At 40.4% G+C, this 25,318-nt stretch overlaps 1 protein-coding gene across 8 annotated transcripts in view; it reads right to left on the bottom strand.

Moving 5' to 3' along the window:
* Positions 1-11,161: 11,161 nt before the first annotated feature.
* Positions 11,162-25,318, bottom strand: part of PCTP (phosphatidylcholine transfer protein) — a 94,996-nt gene continuing 80,839 nt past the window's right edge. For 4 of the 8 annotated variants that reach the window (XM_075846520.1, XM_075846521.1, XM_075846519.1 and 1 more), the window contains one exon: positions 11,162-12,509. In XM_075846520.1, coding sequence (XP_075702635.1) covers positions 12,123-12,509 — 387 coding nt within the window. In that variant the 3' untranslated portion in view covers positions 11,162-12,122. The other 4 variants (XM_075846525.1, XM_075846526.1, XM_075846524.1 and 1 more) reach the window with 4 other exon arrangements.

The raw sequence follows: 25,318 nt of genomic DNA, 5'->3' as shown, positions 1-25,318 counted from the left end.
GCAGCCGCACCAATGATATACTGATGACCTATCTGGTGGATAGGTCATCAGTTGTCAGAAGGTGGAAAACCCCTTTAATGACGAAAAACCTCTTATATGGCTGTTTACTGAATGCAAAAAAAGAAATTGAGTGAATATATGAATCAATACATCCCTGTAATAAGAATGTCCATCTGGCACCTTCTTGTGTATCGCCACCTCCGCAGCTTCCTCAGGGTTCAATATTTTGTTTAATCCCACTAGGGGACTTCATTATGTGATCTTCTGACCGCTGATATAATGCTTTGGTATACTTAGTATACAGAAACATTACTGCTTGTCAGGCAGTCTCTGACACGGCCTAATAGGCATATAGTGATGTATGGCGTAGGGTGTTTGTTATGTGCACGGCTGCCATGGCAACCCATCGGTGGCTGGCAATCACGTTTCCGGGACACCGATGGGTGACCGAGGGAGCCCTCTCCCTTTTTCAAACCACTAAAATGCTGTGGTCCCTATTGACCAGAGCATTCAAAGAGTTAATCGTCTGCAATCGGAGGTTTCTCAGATTATGGCCATTGCAGCGGGACAAGCTGAATTTCCTTTCAGACTTTTTGGCGATATTGCACGTTAATATTTAGCAAAATAAAACTTCGGGAAAAACAACCAACAATAATATATTTCCAAAAAATCTCAAATGAGCATTTCAGGATTTTTGGACAGTTTGGGGTCTTAACCCGTTAGTGACCGCCACCATAGTGTTTTTACGACGGCCACTAACGGCCTTTATTCTGATGCAGTAGCCTATTTTACGGCGCTGCATCAGAATAAGTAAACAGAGCAGGGAGCCATTAAATCTCCCTGCTCTCAGCTGCCAGATGTAGCTGAGGGCTGGGGGCATCCCTGCTCAAATGTGTCAGATCGATATTAGTATCGATCTCACACATTTAACCCCTCAGATGCGGTGCTCAATAGCGAGCGCCGCATCTGAGTTGTTTTGGAGAGAGGGAGGGAGCTCCCTCTCTTATCCCACCGACACCCGGCAATAAGATCGCCGAGTGTCTGTGTCTCCGATGGCAGCCGGGGGCCTAATAAAGGCCCCCAGGTCTGCCTGTAGTGAATGCCTGCTAGATCATGCCAAAGGTTTTAAACGGACAGGCAATAATACACTGCAATACAGAAGTATTGCAGTGTATTATAAAATCGATCGGATGATTGCATATTAAAGTCCCCTAGTGGGACTAGTAAAAAAGTAATAAAAAAGTTTAATAAAAAGTTAATTTTAAAAAAAGTGAAAAAATAAAATAAAATGAAAAACCCACTTTTTCCCCTTACAAACTGCTTTATTATTTAAAAACAAAATAAAGTAAAAAGTTACACATATTTGGTATCGCCGCATCCATAACGACCCCGAATATAAAGTTATTACATCATTTAACCCGCGCGGTGAGCGTCGTATAAAAAACAATGCACAAATTGCTGTTTTCTTTGAATCCTGCCTTAAAAAAAATTTGATAAAAAGTGATCAAAAATTCGCATCTACTCCAAAACTGTACCAATAAAAACTACAAGTTGTCCCGCAAAAAAAAAGCCCTCATACAACTGCATCAGCGAAAAAAGAAAAAAAAGTTATGGCTCTTCAAATATGGAGACACAAAAACAAATAATTAAAAAAAAAAAAAAAAAGTATTTTTACTGTGTAAAAGTAGTAAAACATACAAAATCTATACAAATTTGGTATCGCAATAACCCGCTGAATAAAGTTATTGTGTTATTTAGATCACAAGGTAAACGGCGGAAATTTAGGACGCAAAAACAGTGTGGTGAAAGTTTTTTTTCTATTCCCCCCCCCCAAAAAAAAGTTAATAGAAGTTAATCAATCAATTATATGTACCCCAAAATGGTGCTATTAAAAATTACAACTTGTCCCGCAAAAAACAAGACCTTATAAAGCAAAGTTGACGCAAAAATAAAGTTATAGCTCCTTGAATGAGACGATGGAAAAACGTAAAAAATGGCTTGGTCATTAACGTCTAAAATAGGCTGGTCACTAAGGGGTTAAAATAATAGATTTTAGATAGGGATAATATATTATAATTGTAATAAGAGGTGATAGATCTGTTCAAAACTGGATAATTAGATAGTAAGGATAATAAACTTCACGCAGATTCATTCCCAAGGCAAAAATTCTGGATCTGAATGCTTGTAGACTATACTGTATATTTGGGTATTCCATTATTTAACAATGTAGTAAAAGACAGAAATAAAAAAATACTGTCGACATATAATATATAAAGTAGCTACATCTACATGAACTATTCACTTTATACGAGTGCCTTTAGATGGCAGCAGACTACCTCGAATACTGGAAAACCGAATCGGCCAGCAAACTGAAATGAGTGAAAATATCGAGCTAGAGGATTTTTGATCATTTAGTTTGTAAGTTTGCATCGTAATTTGTAAAAGAGAATAATAAATGGTTCATTTCATTTTTTTTTTACAATTTGATATTTCTACTTATCACAATCCTAGTAGGAGATGTTGTGATTTGGTTACGAGAGTGATAGAAGGATCTTCATGAGGGTGAATGTTGAACTACAACTTTGTATTTTTGGCGATATCATGTATTCTCTCATTAAAGGGGTTTTCCCATAATCCATATTTATCACCCATCCAAGATATCTGATCAGTGGGGGTCAGACCACTCGGAACCCCAGCGATCCAGAGAACGGGCTTACCGGGTCGTCCCTGTGCGCCCCATATGAATAGAGTGGTACAGCACATGCTCGGCTGCCACTTCATTCATTTTCTATGGAGCTGCCGGAGATAGTGTATCTAGGATTATATCATTGGGGGTACTTTGATGTAATCTATTTGAGTGGCGGGCACTTGGCTTAGAAACATTAAGAAACACTGCTCTAGAACATATCTTGTCATGGTTCGCCTGCTAATTCTGTCACCAATATTGTTATGCTACAATATTCCCCTTCCAAAAGTTCTCTATTATTGCATATGGTACATGCTGTATGGGTTATGACGTCTCGTTGGCTTGACAAAGAGGTCCCATGCAGCCTGAAATACTGTGGATTTTTCGCAACGGTATTCGTTGCGGGAAATCCGCAGCAAATACAGTAGCAGCAGAGTGGATGAGATCAAACAAATCTCATCCACATGCTGCGAAAATACTGAGCGGAAAAATTGCTCAAAAATTGACCTGCTGTGCAGATTTTTTTTCCGCAGCATGTCAATTCTATTTGCGTAAACACTGCTTATTTGATGCGGGTTTTCCACATTGAATTTAATGGGGAGGTAAAACCTGCAACAAATAGCAGTTGTTGCATTTTTTTGCAGCGCGTTTGCAGCGATTCCACCGCAAAAAAACGCAACTAAGAAAAAAAAATCTTATACTTATCCAGGAGTCTGTGTATCTTACTCCAGGCCAGCCTCCTGGGATGACGTTTCATCCCAGGAGGCTGGCCTGGATGACATTAGAGGGCCGGCCTCCTGGGATGACGCTTCATCCCATGTGACCGCCGCTGCAGCCAATTGCAAAGCTCCCATTGAGTTCAATACTTAGGCCCCATACACACGTCTGTAGTTTTTATCGGATCCGTAATTGCGGATAAAATACTGACACTAATTTCTATCAGCCGTGGACACCTTCCCGTATATTAACAGGTTAGTGTCCGGGCCGTAGAAATGAGCCGCAAAAAATAGGACAAGTCCTATGTTTTGCATTTATGGACCGTGCTCCTATACTTATTACTGTGAGCACAACCCGCAGATGGCACTCTGCGGCCCGTAATCATGGACCATGCACACAGCTACGGTCATGTGCATGGGGCCTTACTGTATAAATCCATACGCAGTACACTCCCACTACTGGTGGCTGCATGCAGACAAAATTATACACTTTACGATGTCAAAAAAAACATTTTCATGTTTGTATTATGGCCACAATACCTGGATATTCGACAATTCTACTAAACTAGAATAGGATCGGACTAGGATCCTATGGGGTTATAATTCCGGTTCTGTAGGACTGCAGGAGGTCCAGATACTGTGGCTGTAAGGCCTCGTTCACATCTGCATTGGGGTCCCGTTCTGACGTCCCGTCTGAGCTTTCCATCAGAACGGGACCCTGAACAGACTACGCTATTGCTTCCGGCAAAACTACGGATCCGGTGCACTACAGAGACAAACGGAAACCATGGGCACCGGATCCGTCACCATTGAATCCAATGGTGATGGAAACGCAAACCTCTGGTTTCCCTTTGTGTCAGTTTGTGTCTGTTCAGGTTCCCGTTCTAAAGGAAAGCTCCGACGGAACGTCAGAACGGGACCCCAACGCAGATGTGAACGAGGCCTAATGTGGGATAGAAAAAAATAAAACAATTAAATATTTTTATTTAAAGAATCAAACCCGAAGTCATTGCTTTGTTACATAGTTACATAGTTAGTACGGCTGAAAAAAGACACATGTCCATCAAGTTCAACCAAGGGACGGGAAAAGGGAAGGAAAAATTTCTACACATAGGAGCTAATATTTTTTTGTTCTAGGAAATTATCTAACCCTTTTTTAAAGCCATCTACTGTCCCTGCTGTGACCAGCTCCTGCGGTAGGCTATTCCATAGATTCACAGTTCTCACGGTAAAGAAGGCTTGTCGCCTCTGCAGCTTGAACCTTTTTTTCTCCAGACGGAGAGAGTGCCACCTTTTTTTTTGAGGGGGTTTTACAAGGAACAGGATTTCACCATATTTTTTGTATGTGCCATTAATATATTTATATAAGTTAATCATGTCCCCCCTTAGTCGTCTTTTTTCAAGGCTAAATAGGTTTAATTCTTTCAATCTTTCCTCATAACTTAAATTCTCCATGCCCCTAATTAGCTTTGTTGCTCTTCTTTGTATTTTTTCCAACTCCAGGGCATCCTTTCTATGAACTGGAGCCCAGAACTGAACTGCATATTCTAGATGAGGCCTCACTAATACTTTGTAAAGTGGCAATATTACATCCCTGTCCCGTGAGTCCATGCCTCTTTTAATACACGACAATATCCTGCTGGCCTTTGAAGCAGCTGATTGACACTGCATGCTGTTATTGAGTTTATGATTTACAAGTACACCCAGATCCTTCTCAACAAGTGAATCCTCCAGTGTAGCTACCCCTAGGACATATGATGCCTGCAGGTTGTTGGTACCCAGATGCATAACTTTACATTTATCCACATTAAACTTCATCTGCCAAGTGGATGCCCAAACACTTAGTTTGTTTAAATCTGCCTGCAATTCATGAACATCTTCCATTGACTGAACTATATTACATAGCTTGGTGTCATCTGCAAAAATAGAAATAGTGCTATTAATTCCATCTTCTATATCATTAATAAAGAAGTTGAATAATAGTGGTCCCAGCACTGAACCCTGGGGTACACCACTTATTACCGGGGACCATTCAGAGTAGGAATCATGGACCACAACTCTCTGGATACGGTCCTTGAGCCAATTCTCAATCCAATTACAAACTATACTTTCTAAACCTATAGTCCTTAATTTACCCATTAGACGTCTATGAGGGACAGTGTCAAATGCCTTTGCAAAGTCCAAAAACACTATATGCACAGCGGCCCCTCTGTCTAGGCTTCTGCTTACCTCTTCATAAAAACAGATTAGGTTAGTTTGACAACTTCTGTCCTTAGTAAAACCATGCTGGCTGTCACTTATAATGTTATTTATTGTCACATAATCCTGTATATAGTCCCTCAATAGCCCCTCAAACATTTTCCCCACGATGGATGTTAAGCTTACTGGTCTATAATTACCCGGGGAAGACCTAGAGCCCTTTTTGAAAATAGGCACCACATTTGCGCTGCGCCAGTCCCTTGGCACTATACCAGTCACTAGAGATTCTCTGAATATTATGAAAAGGGGGACAGAAATAACTGAACTAAGCTCTTTAAGAATTCTAGGGTGTAACCCATCTGGTCCCGGGGCCTTGTGCACATTTATTTTATTTAATTTAGCTTGGACCATATCTACATTCATCCAATTCAGTATATCAACTGATATATTAACAGCACTGGCAGCGGCTACATCAGCTGCTCTTTCTTCTGTTGTATATACAGAGCGGAAGAACCCATTTAGTAACTCTGCCTTCTCTTGATCCCCTGTGACCAACTCCCCATTACCACTATCTAGGGGTCCTACATGTTCAGACCTTGGCTTTTTAGCATTTATATGCTTGAAGAATTTTTTGGGATTTGTTTTACTATCCTTGGCCACCTGCCTTTCATTTTGTATTTTTGCTAATTTTATTACATTTTTACACATTTTATTAAGCTCTTTATATTTTACAAAGGCTACAGCTGTACCCTCAGATTTGTATTTTCTAAATGCCCTTTTTTTTGTCATGTATTGCCCCTTTCACAGAAGGTGTAAGCCATGTGGGGTTTAATTTGAGTCGTTTATACTTGTTACCTATAGGAATAAATTTTGCACTATAATAACTCAAAGTAGATTTGAATATCTCCCATTTATCATTTGTTCCATTATTTGACATTAGTTCTTCCCAGTCCATATCCTGAATTGCAGCCCTCATCCTGGGGAAATTGGCTTTCTTAAAATTAAATGTTTTTGCCCTCCCAGCCTGCGTTTGTTTTTTACAGTATAGGTGAAATGTTAAATACTTTTGTGTCAAAAAAGACAAAAGTATAATAGGTATGATACCTTTATTGGCTAACCATAAAAGTTCTATATGCAGCTTTCAGAGCACAGAGGCCCCTTCTTCAGGCAGTTTACAAATGAATGACTTAGAAAAAAGCACAACATTTAGATGTTACACAAAGACAATTAGTACATGAAGTGATACATCATTAAGATAAGCCGGGGCAATAAAACTGAGGTTATAGGGGTGATGACTTAGGAGTTAAGGCATCTGGAGTCAGTCTGATGGGGGACGTGACGTGTGTCCATGTAGTGGCTCATAAATCCTGGTGTTAGATTGAGGCCTTGTGTCAATGACTGGAATTTTATCATCATCTTGAATTCCCAAATTTTTCTTTCTCTGTTGTAACTATATTATGATCACTGTTACCGAGGTTTTCACGAACATTGACATTCCCAACAAGATCTGCATTATTAGAAATGACCAGATCCAACAGAGCTTCACCTCTAGTCGGGTCTTCCACAAACTGGCCCATAAAATTTTCCTGCAACAGGTTGAGGAAATGTCTCCCCTTTGCAGTTGAAGCTGAACCATAACACCAATTAATATCCCGGAAATTAAAATCTCCCATTATCACTACAGTACCCGCCTGTGCAGCCCGCTCCATCTGTTTATATAGCTGAACTTCCATCTCCTCAGTTATATTGGGGGGTCTATAGATTACACCAAAAGTAATTTTTTCAGTGTTTACCTCCCTTTCTAGTTCCACCCACAAGGTTTCAACCTCCTCACAGTCTTCACCCACTATTGTCTCTTTCACACTCGCCTTCATATCATTTCTCACATACAGACATACACCACCACCTTTCCTATTTGTCCTGTCTTTCCGAAAAAGTGTAAAACCCTGTAGATTTACAGCCCAGTCATGTGAAGAGTCCAGCCATGTTTCAGCAACACCAACTATATCTATATTTTCTTCCAGTATCAAGGCCTCCAGCTCCCCCATTTTGCTTGCTAGACTTCTGGCATTTGTGAACATACACTTTTACTTGCCTGTCAGTTTTTCACTTTTATTATCAGAAATGTGATTTGTCACCAGCTGGTAGACTAGATTTTCTGAACTGCATTTACCAGGAAGTCAGAAACCAGACAGGGAAGTTCACTTGAGGCAAGAACATCTGGACGATAATCTTTTATTCAGAGGTTTACTTAGCACCACACAGAAAATAATTTGAATCATATTTAAAATGACCTTTTGGGGGTAAAAAATAGACATCTCTGTAATATTCAGCATTTATACGGCATGAATTGTGCATTACACCTTTGCATGTATACACATTTTAATACATTAACATGTTTCAGGGCCTTACCTGTTTTCAACGTGATCATTTATGGACTTCGGGAACGAACACTAAAGTACTGGCATACAAAAACTCACACAAATCGAATCTATCATAGACATAGGAACACCAGAAACTGGCCACCAAACCACAAGGTCACCAGGTATAACTGGACACCATACTACTAGATTACAAAACAGCACCGCACCTGTCCACAGGTTGTGTATGGTATTAGCCCCATTTACTTCAATAGAGCTGAACTGCAATACTAAACGCAACCTATGAAGACGTATGGCGCTGTTTCTGAAATAAAGCAGAGCATAGTAGACTACACAGTGCACAAATATTGCACAAGTGAACCAATAGTTGAGGCTTATTAAAGTGTAAGTTTATTCTGACATACAAGAAAACAACAGGTACGGATATTAGCAAAGTTTCGATGCAGATGGTATCCTTCTCAAGGATTTCTGTATGGAGAATTGGCAGGGATATCAACAGCGTTTGGTAGCATATATCAGCGTGTCAGTATATCAGTATATCAGCCTGCCAGGGAATGCATCCCCTGGCAGGTCCAGTGTCGGGGATGCTAGCACCTCTGTAGATCAGATATTATCACTTTTTGTTCTGCCTTAGGGCACCGACATGGGCGGTGTAAACGAGCGCCAATCAACGATTGGTCCTATCACACAGAGCAATGATTGGATATGTATAGGGACGAGCGCTCGTCACTCCCTATACATTTTCATCATGTCGGCAGCGCATGTTCCGTGCTGCCGACAACTATGATTTTTAGTTCTGCATAAAAGAGCAGATCAGTCGATGAACGATCATCGGCTGATCGTTGCCCTTATTACACAGAGAAATGATCGTGAACGCGCGTTCATAAGGCCAGTGTAATAGAGCCTTTACCGTATTCTCTCAAAGATATGATGGACAAGGTCACGAGTTCTGGGTAAGTATAATCTTTTTTTTTTCTGAGCGGTGATTATTGCAGCGGAATCACAGCTTTTGCCACCGCAAAAATCGCAACATCTGAACATTAAATTTAATGAGGAAAACCCGCAACAGAAAATCAGCGATTCCGCAGAATACATTTGACATGTTGCGGATTGAAAAAACGCCCCGCAGGTCAATTTATGAACGTTTTTTCGGCTGTTTTTTTACGCAGCGTGTGGTTGAAATTTGTCCAAATCTCATCCACTCTGCTGCTACTGTATTATGCTGTGGATTTTCCCGCAATGAAATACGTTGCGGAAAATCCGCAGTATTTACGCTACGTGTGAAACCGGCCCAGTATTCAGTATCAAACACATAATGAGCCTCTCCCTATTGAATTTTGTGTTAACACATTATTGTTTGATGGCACTTTTTATGATCAAAAAAAGGGTACTGTGCCCCGTTTATGCATCAACTGATTTGTTTTTGGGTAGTGGAAAGATACACGTGTTTTCTGATTATTTCGAATATTATGCTAGTCACGGTTTGTTCTGGTGTCGTTATATAGATGACATTTTGATTTTATGAGATAGTGAGAAGCTTTTGATTGAAGATTTTGTCACATTTATCATAACAAAAATTTGGCACGAAATTTAAACATGAAGTACAGGAAAGAGAAATAAAAAATTTTAGGCCTTAAAATCTCAATGGACCCTACTGCCCGCATCCAGATAGAGATCTACCGTAAACCAATATAATGGTAGTTCTCTGTTTAAAAAGGAGTTTCCCTAATTCTGACATACATACATTTGGGAAGGAATGTGGAAATTTATTTTGAAATCTCAAGGAAGAATGCTATCCAAAGAGCACACTGTGGAGGGGATATGCTAGGGCAGGGGTCAGCAACCTGTGGGGATGGTTTGCTGGCACACTTCCCTCTCCCGATGTCTAGCGCCGTTGTGTGCTTGGCAGCGCTGAACATAAGGAGAGAGGGCAGAGCTTCATTATGCACTTGCACGGCTGATCACCAGGAGGGAGAGCAGCATTTCATTGTGTTTGTCACTGCTGAACACTTGGCAAGCACAGAATGTAGAACTGCTTTCTCTCCTGGTGTTAAGCATCGTAAGGGAAGCGCTACTCCCTGCTAGTGATCAGCACTGCAAGGACGGAGTTCAGTAACCACTCTATAAAATAAAAAGTTGTCAACTCTCTTATGTGCACCCCACCAACCTGGTGTTCAGTATCCGCAGTCTCTTCTATGTGCTCCCCCAAAGCTGATGTTCAGTGTTGTTTAGTAGCCGTGGTTTCTTCTGTGTGCAGTTCCCGCTAGCTGGTGTCCAGGAGTCGCTCACTAGCTTTTCAATCAACATATGCTGATCTAATACTGTAGTATACCTGACATAGAACTTTGTAATTTACTTGCTGTTGAAATTTAGTTGTTTTATCCATGCAAATTCTGTGTGAAGTTACTGCCACTAGGTGTCTCCCTTCCTGTAATCACCTGTCCACCTCCTGTTGTCAAGCATTGGCCGACCCTGGTTATGGAGCATAATTGATCGGCTTCAGAAGGTGGGAATGTGTCTCTTCACTGCCTATAACTTTCTATGGAGAGGGGGGAGCATAGAGAAAGAGTTACTCAGCAAAACACACTGCAAGAGAAACATACAGAGACGCTGCTGGTAAATTGTAAATGTTACCCCAGTGCTGGATTCTCAGCTACACTACTCATTACTGCTGTATAAACTCCTCCATGCTGAGACAGCTTCTATATATGTGAAAGAGAGATAGGAGAGCAGGTTTCTCCTCTTCTATATGTGGTGTCTATAGAAGACATGTTAGCCAATAGGCTCTGCCCACTAGCTTTGGGACAACTGAGAATTAGATATAGAGCCTGCAGAGGGGAAAACTCCTAAATAATGCCACATACAAGTCATAAAATGGCCAGAAATAGAGTTATTCCACATCTACACACACATGACAGCTTATTCTAAAAAGTCACCTGAAAAGTTAGGTATGCTTTAAGTTTAGAATTAGTGTAATGTGAATTTTGAGGCATTATACCACCTACAAGGCACTGTTTATTGTGCCCTTACCACCTATATATAGACACTCACAATTATTAAGTTAAGGTTTTTCCGCCATAATTGCAAACAGGTGCATAAAATCAAGAACACAGCCATGCAATCTCCATAGACAAACACTGGTAGCACAATGTGTCATCATACTGAAGAGTTCAGTGACATTAGATGTGGCACTGTCATAGGATACCACAAGTTACTTTAATTTCTGACCTTCTAGAACTATCCTTGTCAACGCTAAGTCACATTATTGTAAAGTGGAAGCATTTAGGAGTAACAATAGCTTAGCCACGAAGCAGACACAAACTCACAGACTGGGGCTGAGGAGTGCTGAAGCACATCGCAAATAATCGTCTATCCTCTGTTGTATCACTCACTACAGAGTTTCAAACTGCCTCTGGAGGTGACATCAGCATGATAACTGTACGTCAGGAGCTTCAAGTAATGGGTTTCCCTGCACACAGCTTAAGATCACCATGTGCAATGCCAAGTGTCAGCCGAAGCATTGTAAAGCACACCACCACTAGACTCTGGAGAGGTGGATACATGTTCTCTAGAGCAATGAATCATGTTTCGCTGACAGTCTGATGGGTGAATCTAGGTTTCCAGCATGACTGTGCCCCTTTGCAGAAAGCGAGGTCTATAAAAGACATGGATTGATGAGTTTGGTATGGAGGAAATTGAGTGCACAGAGCCCTGACCTCTATGGTTGCCATATCATCACTTCCATGGCTCCTTATTCTTCTTTTCGCTGAAGATAGTTCTTAATGACATTGGCTGTATGTTTGAGGTCATTGTCCTGCTGCAGAATAAATTTGGAGTCAATCAGAGGTCTCCCTGATGGTATTGCATGATGGATAAGTATCTGCCTGTATTTCTCAGCATTGAGGACACCATTAATCCTGACCAAATCCCCAAGTCCATTTGCTGAAATGCAGCCCCAAACTTGCAAGGAACCTCCACCATGCTTCACTGTTGCCTGCAGACACTTATTATACTGCTCTCCTTCCATTTGGCAAACAAACTGCCTTCAGTTAGAGCCAAATATTTCACATTTTGACTCATCAGTCCAGAGAACCTGCTGTAATTTTTCTGCAGCCCTGTTTTTGTGCATAGTTGAGTCACTTAGCCTTGTTTCCATGTCAAAGGCACGGCTTTTTGGCCATAATTCTTCCATGAAGACCACTTCTGGTCAGACATCCCCAAAGAGTAGATGGGTGTACCTGGGTCCCACTGGTTTCTGCCAGTTCTGAGCTGATGGCACTGCTGGACATCTTCTGATTTCGAAGGGAAGTAAGCCTGATGTGTTTGATCTGATGCACTACGTTTCCTTGGCCGACCACTGCATCTACGGTCCTCAACGTTGCCCGTTTCTTGGTGCTTCTTCAAAAGAGCTTGAACAGCACATTTTGAAACCCCAGTCTGCTTGAAATCTTTGCCTGGGAGAGGCCTTGCTGATGCAGCATAACTACCTTGTGTCTTGTTGCTGTGCTCAGTCTTGCCATGGTGAACCTGTGACAAAAAACAGTCTTTCACAACCTCACCTTTGTAGCAGAGTTTGGATGTTCCTCACCCAGTTTTAAGCCTCCTACACAGCGGTTTCTTTTACAGTTAATCACGGTGTTTCAACCTACATATGAAAATGATGATCATTATTACCTGTTTGGTATAATTGGTTTATCACACAGCTGACTATAATCCTACAAAATCCATGACTTTGTGCAAGTGTACCTAGAAAATTGATACGGTTCTGAAGGCAAAGAGTGGTCACACCAAATATTGATTTTATATAGATTTCCCTTCTGTTCATTCACTTTGTATTTTATTAATTGATAAAAAAAACAAAAAACTATTATCGCTTCTTTTTTGTATTTTTTTTTTTAAGCATTCTTACTTTGCAGCATTTTTCCACAACTGCCTATAACTTTTGAACAATACTGAATATATGGTCATTTTTTAAAATGTTCTATATCTCAAAGAGAAATTCTGGTAAAAAAAACAAAACATTAAGATTAAATGTTTTTGTACTCAGTGGAAAAATAAATGGATCACACAAAATTTTATTTTGTAATGTTTGTGGTGATACCAAACAAATATAAATATCTATTACTATAATGTTCCTGTGGGTTCAATAAAACGATTTGTTTATAATCCAGGTCTATTGGTAGAGATTATCTACACACGCTCTACCACTAGGGGATAACAGGTACATCCCAGTTGTGACCTCATTGGAGTTTGATTATGTTCCAAGGGTTATTATAATAGTGTCTAAATAGATCTCTTGCGCATAATAGCGATTGAGTGTTCCCGTTCTTAATGAAGGCTGTGGAAAAAAATAGTACTTCTTATTTCATTTAGCCCTACGTAAAATATGAAAGACTCAATGTACAAACATTATAGTGACGCTTCTCTCAAGTTTGGAAGCCAGAAGCGTAGGCTGATTTCACAGATTTTACAGAAGGACATTTGAATAATGAAAAGGACATCAAGTAATAAGATCTGATCACGTACAGTACTTGAACAGATGCATCCAAATAATTATTCATTTTGCAAGTCAGATATCAGCTGTTCCAGTCATTTAACTCTTCATTTTCATATTTCTTTCTTTTTTTTGTATCAAATCTTTTTTTTTATTCGATAAACCACAAATTACAGCGTCATACAGATGAAATCTGTGATACAGCATATAAGGACTTGCAGGTCCACATTGAATGACACATCAAAAGACAAATATATAATCATAAGTTAGAGTGCGGAATCGATTACAAAAGAACTACAAAAGAAAGGAGTTATAAAATTTTGTCAACCAAGATATAACGTTTATGTTAACAAGTATAACGTTAACAATACGTAGAACCAAATGGTCATCCTGTTCCGTTGATAAGTGAAGTTATGTAGTGTAATCGTAATAAGTGTTACCTTCAGAGAGAAGACAGCGGCCTAAAGTCTGTCTCATCGAATGGTTACTCGGTAACCGGTTATGGAAGAGACAAAAAGAAGAAAATAGAAGGAATAAAGCCGTGTGCGCAAAATCCAACCAAGGCTTCCATACAGCCCAAAAAAATTTATTCTTCCAATTCCTCAAATCGGCAGATCTGAGGGACCTTGTCTATCCACATAGGAACTAGAGAAGGTTCAACTTCTCTCCACGTTAATTTAAAGGGGTTGTCCCAAGATTTAATTTTATCCCCGAAGATAGGTGATTACATGCTGATCGGTGCGGGTCCGACTGCTGGGACCCCTCCGACCACCAGAACGGTGGCCCCATTCCTCCGACAGAATTGAGCGTCAGCTAAATCTGGCAGCCCCAAAGACAGTAGGTGGAGCAGTAGGGTGCATGTGCGAACCTATCCGCATCATTCATTTGGAGGAACGAGACCCCTGTTCTCATGATCGGTGGGGTTCCCAGCGGTCAGATCCCCACCGATCAGCATGTTATCACCCATCATGTGGTTAGCGCATATCATTTATGCTTGGGACAACCCTTATAATGTAGCGGCTGAGATCAGTATAGTTGGCATGTTAGTTTCCAGGGATAGAAAGAAGTAGAGCATCTCCACACAGTTATCAGTACCGATGTTAATTTAATTGTAGTTCAGCATATATTTATTAATCTGTTGGCTAATATCCAGCCAGAATGTCTGTATTAATGGACAGTGCGACCAGATATGCAATATAATGTCCGTATGAGTCTTGCAGCGCCAGCCCACAGATGAGGGAGGTAAGATCAGTTTATAAAGGAAGGCCGGAGTCCTACACCACCTTGTCATGAGTTTGTATGAGCTTTAACCATGGGAGTTGCTTATTATTTTGCTAGTTTCATCCCTAGAAAAGGTGGTATGTAACTCAATCTTCCACTCTAATACATCAAGGTTTATCAAAATATTTAAGAAGACCAGTGTTTAGTTTAGATAAAGGCTTTGGGGGCAATTTGGGCATAGCTAAATAATTTTAATACCATATAGGTTCTCTCCTATTACTAGAGATGTTTTTCCCGAAAATTTCTCAGTGTCCAATCAAGGTCGAAAACCTCAAGTTGGTTAAAGTAAGTGTCAGGCAAAAGAACTAGCGACTGGTTGGAATCTGTTACCACATAGTCTTTGAGGAACTTGTGGATCGTAGTTGTAATTTTCTCCATAATGGTACTGATTCTAATGGTCTATTTGCCAGCATAGAGATGATCAATGTCAATGGTGTAAATAAGGATAGTTTTGACCCTTCTTTCGTAATGGAGTTAACTACTGCCAGGCTCTTATGGTTCCCCCGAGTGATAAGACTAATGAGCTATGGCTTCTGTTGGGGTGTGGGTAGTACCCAAATGTAGTACTGGTTATAAGACTCAATTAGAGATCATTCAATGAGCATGGATGGGGAATTTGTGGATGTATCTGTGAGGATTTATTCCCACAGTGAAGATTTTGCATGTATTTTTTTTTTTTATAGAATCCGTCACCCGATTTCACAATACAAACTTGCTTACATACTTAATATATCTCTTAGACCTGATGAGACTGATGTACTTACTTTGAAAATGAGAATGGTTGTATAATCCTTTAACAATTTCCTGCCTGATATTAAAATGATCATTTTATGAATCCTAGTGTATACATAATGTAATCTCAATCTCCTCGCAACTAGAACGGACAAATGCCTATAAGTGTCCCTCCTCCCGTGTGCCATGCTGAAATCTTGCACATGCCCAGTACTGGTGTTTTTTTTTTTATGTGGCAGAAGGGCCATAGGGCCACCCCTGACACAAATTCCCAGGTGAGACTGATACCTCTGCACCTACTATAGCAACACCGATCAAGCAGGGGTGTAGCTATAGGGGGTGCAGAGAAAGCAGTCGCACATGGGTCTTGGTTCCTGAGGGGGCTCAAGGCACCTGTATTATAAATGGCACATGTAGGTGAAAGACCTGTTACAAATTGAATTGGGGCCGAGGAGCATCAAGTTCCACCTATAAATACAGCCACAAATAGTGTTAAAGAGGTTATCCAGTTGCGAAAAATGTATGGCCTATCCTCAGGATATCAATAGTTGATGGATTGGGGTCTGACTCTCGCCGATTCGCAGTTTTGAAGGAGGTGCAAGATTTGAGTGCTGCTTCCCCTTTATTTTTACTTGATCCCTGTGAATGGGATGTAGTGCCGATTGACCGGTATTACAGCTTTTTCTCCCATTGAAGTGTCGACGATTCACAGTGAGCAAGAAGAAATGTAGGGGAAGCAGCGCTCAAATCTTTTCATTATACTCTTATCTCTTTGAAGGTTCTAAAATATAAGTCTTCTAAGTATAAATGTAATCAACTTGAATAAAGTTTTATGGGACGTTGTCTTTACCACTTCCCATACGTAACTATCCGAGACATTTAAAATTTTGGCATTACAAAAACTAGAATTTTTTTTTTTTTTTAACTTAAATCAATTTTATACGAACATGCACTAATTATTTGGACTAGGCTTCAATCATCATATATATTCCACTGGTGTCCTATATTTATAGTTAAAAAAAAAATATGACATTCTTTTTCTCATATAAATTTATTTATTTCGGTTTGTCCAGAGACTTTTAGTTACAGTAGAAATGTACATAATAGTCCTAAAGACACATTTTGTAAACTTGCATAATTTATTGGGAAATGTTTCAAAATCAGTAGTAACATGTAGACACTGTAGGCAAAGGGTTAAACTTGATGTACTTATGCCTTTTTTCCCACCTTAAATATAAGGGCACACTAACAGAAGACATTCAGGCTTATTTAGGTTTTACTTTTACAAACTTGGACAAAATAAAATGCTAAATTGAATGTTACAATATTAACCCCTTCCCTCTGCAGCCATTTTTCAGATTTTCATTTTCGCTTTTTTCACCCCACCTTCCAAAAGCCATAACTTTTTTATTTTTCTGTTAATATACCCGTATGAGGGCTTGTTTTTTTTTCCAGGACGAGTTGTATTTTTTCACCATATAATGTACTGGGAAACTGGCAAAAATCTCTAACGCAGCAATAGCAATTATGTAAAAAAAAATAATTTTAAACATTGTTTTTGGGTGAAAATTTGATTTTATTTTTAACTTTTACTAATATACTGTATATATTTATTTTTTTATTATTTTTGCATAAAAAAATATTGCAGCACTATAACATATATTATTATTTTTTTTTGTAATTAAAAAAAAACAAACTTCATTCAACTGTGTTTAACTTTTTTTATTAGTCCCCCTAGGACTTGAGCCAGCGATAATTGGATCGCTGGCACGATATGCTGCAATACTTATGTATCTCGTGATTCTGACAAGCTCCTATTATGCCCTGCCTCTGGGCTTATTAGGAATACAAAAAATGGCAGACCTGGGGGGCTTCATTAGGCCCCAGGCTGTCATGATAATCATCGGCACCTAAACCCATCATGGGGGGGGGCAATGGATGCCGCACCCTCTTTGTAATGGTTTCGCTGCTGCGGTCACTATTGACCGTGGCATCTAAGAGGTCAAATGCTCGTTACACTGAAGTGGTGGCTGTAACATATTCTCGTTCTATGGAGCGGAACTAAAGGAACAATAAACTGGCTGTGTCTAATGATGTCCATAAAGTTTCTTTCCAAAATAGTCATCAACAATCTAAAATCTATAGACACTTCGCCATACATATTGTCACGGCGTGGGGTGTGGACCCACTGGGCCGTACCGCGTAACAGGGTAGCAGCTGGCCAACAAGGTACAAAACAATGTCTATAGTTCGGAACGGGTACCAGAGGCAATGTAGACAGTAGCGGAGGCACGACTTGACTTCCACAGCAGGTGGCACCGTGGGTGCAGCGGAAGACACGACTTGACTCTCTCAGTAGATACGATAGCACGGGATACAGGGTACAGGCAGCAGGAAAGGGCAACACTGGGAACTGGAAAACACTGGGAGACCATTTGCAAGACAAAATTAGGTATACAACAACGCTCAGGTGAGGAACAAGTGGGCAGAGCCCCTTTTTATAGTCCAGCAGCCATTTGGGCTAATTATTGATGGGTGACACCTGTACGCGTACTGGCCCTTTAAGGCCGTGCACGTCCTGCGGGAAACAGTCCGAGGACCCGGAAGTGAGTGCCGGCGTCTCCCTGGAGGGAGGGGTTGCTGCGAAGACAGATGTCCATGGCCGGGGCCATCAGAGGGTAAGTCTGAACGACGGCCCCCGGCCATAGACGTTACACATATACACTGAAATGGATCTCCTGAATGAGGTCACTCGTGATAGAGGACTTACCCTCTCTGTGGTTTTGACAAGTAGGCTTTCATCAACAAACATCATCATAATAGTTAACTAGATTACCAAATTAAATTAGAATGAGGGAATTATTTATTCTGGGACGTCTTAAAAGACCTTCAAGCAAAAATATTGTTAGTAAAACTAATTTTAAAAAAACTATGGTGTCAACACAAGCAGTGGAATGGGAAGTTTATTGATTGATGGAGGAAGACATTTTAAAGAAAGATGAATAATTTTCTAGTATATATTATAAAAAACTTTTTGGAATCATAAAGTGAAGGTTTATGACTTTTTTTTTGCGGTTTACAACTATTTTCCAGTTGGTTTTACTCCAAGAGGCTTAGAAGAAATCGGTTAGCAACTGAAAAACATCAACAAGCAGGCTAACTGCGCAAAACCTTTAAAAGGGTTGTACTGGCACGTGGCGATTTTTCATACTGATGACCTATCCACAGAATAGGTCATCAGTATATGATCGGTGGGGTTGCAAGACCGGACCACGCACCGATCGGCTGTCCCGGCTGCCTCCGGGAACAGAAGCACTGCAGTGGTCGGTGATGGAAGCAGATGGCTCCGTACCCTGTGTAGCGACTGTTCTGCAGTAATACAACTCTGCTCCTTTTCAACTGACCCAGCACGGCCACTACACATTGGTTGGAGCCATCTGCTTTCGGCACCGACCACTGCAAAACTTCCGATGCCGGAGGCAGCTGGTCAGAGCGGAGTCCGGGTGTCAAACCCGCACCGATCATATACTGATGACCTATCTTGTAAATAGGTCATCAGTATAAAAAACAGCCCAGAAGACCCCTTTAAAACCCATTCTCATCTAGTGTTTCTTTTCATGTTTTAATTTTTTGTCGAACAGATTATTTAAATTCACAATTTCAGATTTAGGAAATAGAAAATACACTACAAAGTGTAAAATAACCCCTCCAACATGATAACACCAGATTTATAGACTTAGTTATAGCAACAATCAAGTTCATGGACTATGATTATCGCCATTCCTTTTCATTGGTTTATTTCTGCTAGCAGCAATTCTCAAAGTAGAGACAAAGAGAAACATACAGTTCAATAATACGATTAGCATTTAAATCACATATTTAAAATACAAGTTTATCTTCTTGGATACCTGACGACACGTTAAAATAATGTATTTGTTTTATCTACTTTGATAAGTCTTTCGCTGTATATCCTTTGCATGCCTTCTGCATGTCTTTTAAGAAATTTGGAACTCCACTCTATAAGAAATAGAAGGAAGGGATTATAATCAAGAAGTACAGATGCTTAAATAAAGAGTATGTTGCGCTTTAAAGGGGTTATGAGGGGACCGAAAAGTATTAGCAGTATGGGAGTACACGGCTAATATATATTCCGGTCACCCATCGCGTTGATTCTGCGGTTTTCAGAGCGCTGCTGGGGGACCGGAAGTCTAGTTGCACAGTCTTCTTTGATGATACGGCTCTTCGTCATGTGACCGACCCTGCTGTACTCTATGTACAAGCAGGAGCAGTAGTACAGTGATTACATAATGAATAGTCGTATAATCAAAGGCAGCCGAACCACTAGACTCCCGATCCCCCGCCAGCGCTATAAAAAAATTGATGAAAATCTCAGAATCTGCGTGACGGGAGACCGGAATGTATATTAGCGAGTGTACTCACATACTGCAGTGACTACAATGATAATAATTTTCGGTCCCCACATAACCCCTTTAATTGTCACAGCTTTTTTCTATTACTTTTTCTATATCTGTTTCACTTATCTATAAAAAAAAAATCATGTTTTCTTCATTGCCAAAAAACTATAGGACTTGGGTGGGTGGCGCTTGGCAGATCCCGATCTACACTTTCAATACATCTGCCTTCAGTGGTGAAAGTCAGCAGTGTGGACAGTTCTCAACGCTCTACTCACACTTCATTTATTAATTTTGTTCGCCATATGCGCTTGGAAATCCATAGGACCACCTGCACCAAGTCTATGACAAAAAAAATGTGCTGTTAGCATAGGCTTTGCCGGTATGCGTATTCATACCCCTTTTTTTTTCCAATGTAGAGGCATACAGTAAAAAAACATAAGGTATTGTATAAGTTTTTTTTACAACGGAAGCCTATTGGTGACGTATGCCTATACACTAGCCTACATCGCGGTCTTCCATCAGAGGTATACATCGGGGAATACTCCAGAGGTATACCTCAGACGGAAGGAGAAAACGACGCGTGAACAGAGACCTACTATCAATGGCAGTGATCTGTCAGTCAAATAAAAGTCAAACCATCCAACGATCATCTTTGAACCAGATAAGTAGTACTGGGTGATGCGGCAGCTCGTTCATCGGCTGATCGTATAATTTATGCAGCAGAAAATATAGTTGTCGGCAGCACATTTCCCTGTGTAAACAGGGAGACATGCTGCCGACATGATAGAAATGTATGAGGACGAGTGATCAGAGTAACGATCGCTTGGCTCCAAACATAGTGCCTTGTGAAAAGAAAAAAAAGGAGTGCCGATCAATGAGCTGTCTCGTTGATCGGCGCTCGTTTACACAGCCCATGTCGGACCATGTGAGAGGAGCCCAACTTGCAGTCCTTCTCTTAGTCCTCATGCAGATAGTCGTATTACTGAAGTGTGTTGCACAGATCTCTAATGGGGATCCCATAGATTTCTAGACTGGAACAGACAAGACACTTGAAAAGAACTGTGGCTTCACTCAAATTTTCTAACTACTTAAATTTACAAATATTTTTTGGTTTTTCTAAATTAATAAATGCTTTTTTTTTCTTTTCAACTAATCTGTTGGCATCATCATTGTTACTCATGTCTATGAAGAGGGACTATGCTATGGACTGAAATGTCAAAATATCTATTTTTAAGAATAAGGTTTTTTTTTTCACTGTTGTTCTCTACATTACTATTTTCTGTTTTTATCGAAAAAGTTCCCGTTCGTTTTAAGGGGATTTTTCTCATGTTGTCTAGTTAGCCTCCAATCCGTAAGGTTTCTGTACAGTAACTCAGAAACAAATAAAAATAAAATGATTTTTCATGTGAACGTAGCCACTTTATTCTGCTGATTGCCGTGGCTCAGACCTCCTTTGATCAAACACTGATCGTCTATCCTAAGCCCCCTTGCACACGACAGAGTGCCACTCGGGCCATTTTTCACGGCATCTGAGTGGCAACCGATAGTTTTCACGGACCCATTCACTTCAGTTGTTTTCATGAACCCGACTCTCCAATCCGTGGAATGATAGAACATGTCCTATTCTTTCCACGGACGGGACTCGGTCGTGTGCAAGAGCCCTTAGGGTAGGCGATCAGTGTTTAAGTTCCGGAAAATGTATTTATGCTCGATTACAGAATATGGATATAAAAGAAAGAAGTTCCACGCTCGGTTCTTCCCTCTATTAACTAAAGCGGAGAGGCCCTGCAATAGGTGGTGCTATGTCTGGAGGACCTGGCTTGGCAATGCATTACATGGACGTCCTAAAGATTTGGTGTAATGCCTCAGATGAGAACTTGCCGTCAGCTTCCCCCTTTCCTCTACTAACAAACTATTCCTGTGGATAAAATCTAAGCATCAATATACCGACAAAGCAATAAAACATCTTTTAATGAAAGAGTTAGAAAAAAAATGGAATTCAGGCATAAATTTGCAAAAGTCAACAAAACACCACATTGCTTCCTACCCTTTCTACAGTGACACATCAAGGCATTATCAGTCAACATATAACTCCGTTTTCTTTGCATACATTCAATGTCCGTCTACGTGGTGCTAGTAATATAAACCTAACGGTAACAGATTGCAGAAATTAACCCATTCCTGAAACAGTCATCCTATGCCATAGGGATTGTCACTTCAATATGCACATACAAAAGATATTTGTTTTCCACTGTTAATCCCACAGCCTCAGCCCACAACCTTCTCTTTAACGCATGGGCATCTTGTAATCAGATTTTGTACAATATTCTTGTCTCTTTACGTCAATTCCTTATCTGGAGCAGCAGGATACAGGAGAAATGACATCAGCACACAGAATTCTTTCATTGGCGTCTACACAGTAATAAAATGAATAAGCGACTGCTTTACTGCCTCATGCCTAAGAGAAGGGTGAAAGGAAATGGACTGAGGTGCCAGTATTAGCGGCAAAATGTGGTCGGCTATTAAGAAGTACAGTTCTATTTAAAGGAAACCTATCATCGAATAATAATAATTCTACGAGGTTCATCTGTATTTCTTCTGAGCTTTAAAACTTTCCTCTGAAATATATGTCTGAATTATTTTCTTCCTTGTACAAGGTGTTAAGAATGTGATCCAACTATTTTAGAGATATCCAGTTTTGGGAGAGCTTGGTGACACCCAATATGGCTACCATAATAATGCAGAACTATTTATTATATTTATAGCCAATGACAGTGCAGTGCGACGTTTCGGTCAATACCATGACCTTCCTCAGGCACTTAGTCAATGTATGATCCTGTATGGATGGCGCATTCGTATGGCGGCTGACCGCTGTTGTTCGGCACCAAACAGCGGTCAGCCGCCATACGAATGCGCCATCCATACAGGATCATACATTGACTAAGTGCCTGAGGAAGGTCATGGTATCTATGGAGCTGTTACTTGGTCATTGTATGTCGGTATTATTTGAGCACTGTATGTTATTTACATATGTAACCTAACTACCTAGACATTGTATAGTATTTTATTTTTGAAGAGGATGCTGGTGATGGCTGCACTGTATAGCAATGTTATTTAGGTGTTACTCCGCTGGTGGTGCTCAAGACCGCAATACCAGACAATCGCTATCACATGGGGGAAGCGTGCATCAATACTGACAGAAAACAAAAGGCACAAGTAACTCACTAGTGGATGAGCAGAACTGAATACTAAAGGTAGTGGAAATGGAGACAATGCATAAATGGAGTGGATGGCAGATGAATATGGATGTAGCCATCTTTGTCTTGATTCTGATAACTTGCTGCAGCGTGATATCACACAACAAAAGCCATTGAAAAGTCATTGAAAAAGTCAAGATAAAGGATCTTGCCACTGTGTATTTAATGCATTAAAAGTCAAGATAAGGACGGCTACATCTGTAGCATGCAAGCAGTTAACAGATGAATAGACAGTGGACAAGAATTAACAGCACTCACTGACCATATCTGAATACTACCCTACAGCAGGGTAAGACAACAGCTTGGCAGCAGCCCAAATGCACAGGAAAGGCAAACAAACTAGTGAAACTACTGATCGCAAGACACACACAAAATAACTATACAAAAACTAGATCTCTCAGAGGACTAACAGTGCAAACAAACACATAGACAAGAACAAAGTCACCAAGTAGAATCTGGGAAGAGATTAGCACATGCCAGAAACAATATAACCAGCACCTGAGTAATCCAGGCCTGAAGTATATATCAGCCCAAGAAAAGTACTCCGTCCTAATTAACCAGGTAAAGCTAAAAGATGACCAAATCTAAATTTATTAGGGGAATGTAGGATACCATTATTTAGGCATCATACTGCATGGAATATATAATTATGCACGGTATTACATGGTTAATTGGACATGGGGAGGCACCAACAGAGGGTACCACACAGGGCATTATCCAAAGTAACTGGTTTATAGCACAATTTAGAGACTGCACTTCAGTAATTAATGTTAATGTATATAAATATATACCACAGTGCATTGTGTGTGGTGAGCATAGGACGATATTGCACACATTGCAGAAGTATTTTGCATCAGTTTGTAAAGGGATCTCGTTGTTATTATATTGTCCATTTAATGTGTGTATGGTGAGATTGAGGCTTTCCCATGGTTGACGCACAGTATGGCAGAAATTAAGTTTGCAGATCCTGTGTGGCAAGGTGCTATCTTGCTAGACATCGTAATCTGATTGGGTAGAAACTCCAGGTGTTAATACAAGGACACTGAAGAAAGTTGGCTCAGGTGCCATCTTGGAATACAAGAGCTGCTGGTGACACTAATAAGGGATGAATAGTATGAACTGAGTGAATTGGACACCATCTCTGGCAAAATAACTAAAGTAGCCGCTGGCTTTGTGTCGGGGACCTTAAAGAGACTCTGTCACCACATTATAAGTGCCCTATCTCCTACATAAGGAGATGGGCGCTGTAATGTAGGGGACAGTAATGCTTTTTATTTAAAAAACCGATCTTTTTTCACAAAGTTAGGAGCGATTTAAGTTTATGCTAATGAGCTTTCTTAATGCCCAAGTGGGCGTACTTTTACTTTCGACCAAGTGGGCGTTGTACAGAGGAGTGCATGACGCTGACCAATCGGCATCATGCACTCCTCTCCATTCATTTACACTGCACTAGCGATATAGATATATCACTATGTGCAGCCTCATACACAAGCCCTAACATTACTACAGTGTCCTGATAATGAATACACATGAAATCCAGCCTGAACGTCATGTGTACTCAGAATCCTGACACTTCTGACTCGTTTTTTGTGAGATTCCGGCAAGTGAAACCAAATCTCGTTTAGCTCCGAGATCTCGCGAGATTTCGTATCCGTTGCTGGAATCTCACAAAAAAAGAGTCAGAAGTGTCAGGATTCTGAGTACACATGACGTCCAGGCTGGATTTCATGTGTATTCATTATCAGGACACTGCAGTAATGTTAGGGCTTGTGTATGAGGCTGCACATAGCGATATATCTATATTGCTAGTGCAGTGTAAATGAATGGAGAGGAGTGAATGATGCTGATTGGTCAGCGTCATGCACTCCTCTGTACAACGCCCACTTGGTCGAAAGTAAAAGTACGCCCACTTGGGCATTAAGAAAGCTCATTAGCATAAACCAAAATCGCTCCTAACATTGTGAAAAAAGATCATTTTTTTAAATAAAAAGCATTACTGTCACCTACATTACAGCGCCGATCTCCTTATATAGGAGATAGGGCACTTATAATGTGGTGACAGAGCCTCTTTAAAGATGCTCCAAAGGTTCCCAATAGGGTTGAGGTCAGGGGAACATGGGGGCCACACCATGAGTTTCTCTCCTTTTATGCCTATAG

The sequence above is a fragment of the Rhinoderma darwinii genome, chromosome 13 (assembly GCF_050947455.1).
Source record: "Rhinoderma darwinii isolate aRhiDar2 chromosome 13, aRhiDar2.hap1, whole genome shotgun sequence".
Lineage (NCBI taxonomy): Eukaryota > Metazoa > Chordata > Amphibia > Anura > Rhinodermatidae > Rhinoderma > Rhinoderma darwinii.
The sequence above is the reverse complement of the archived record's forward strand: the minus strand, read 5'-3'. Positions and strand labels throughout refer to the sequence as shown.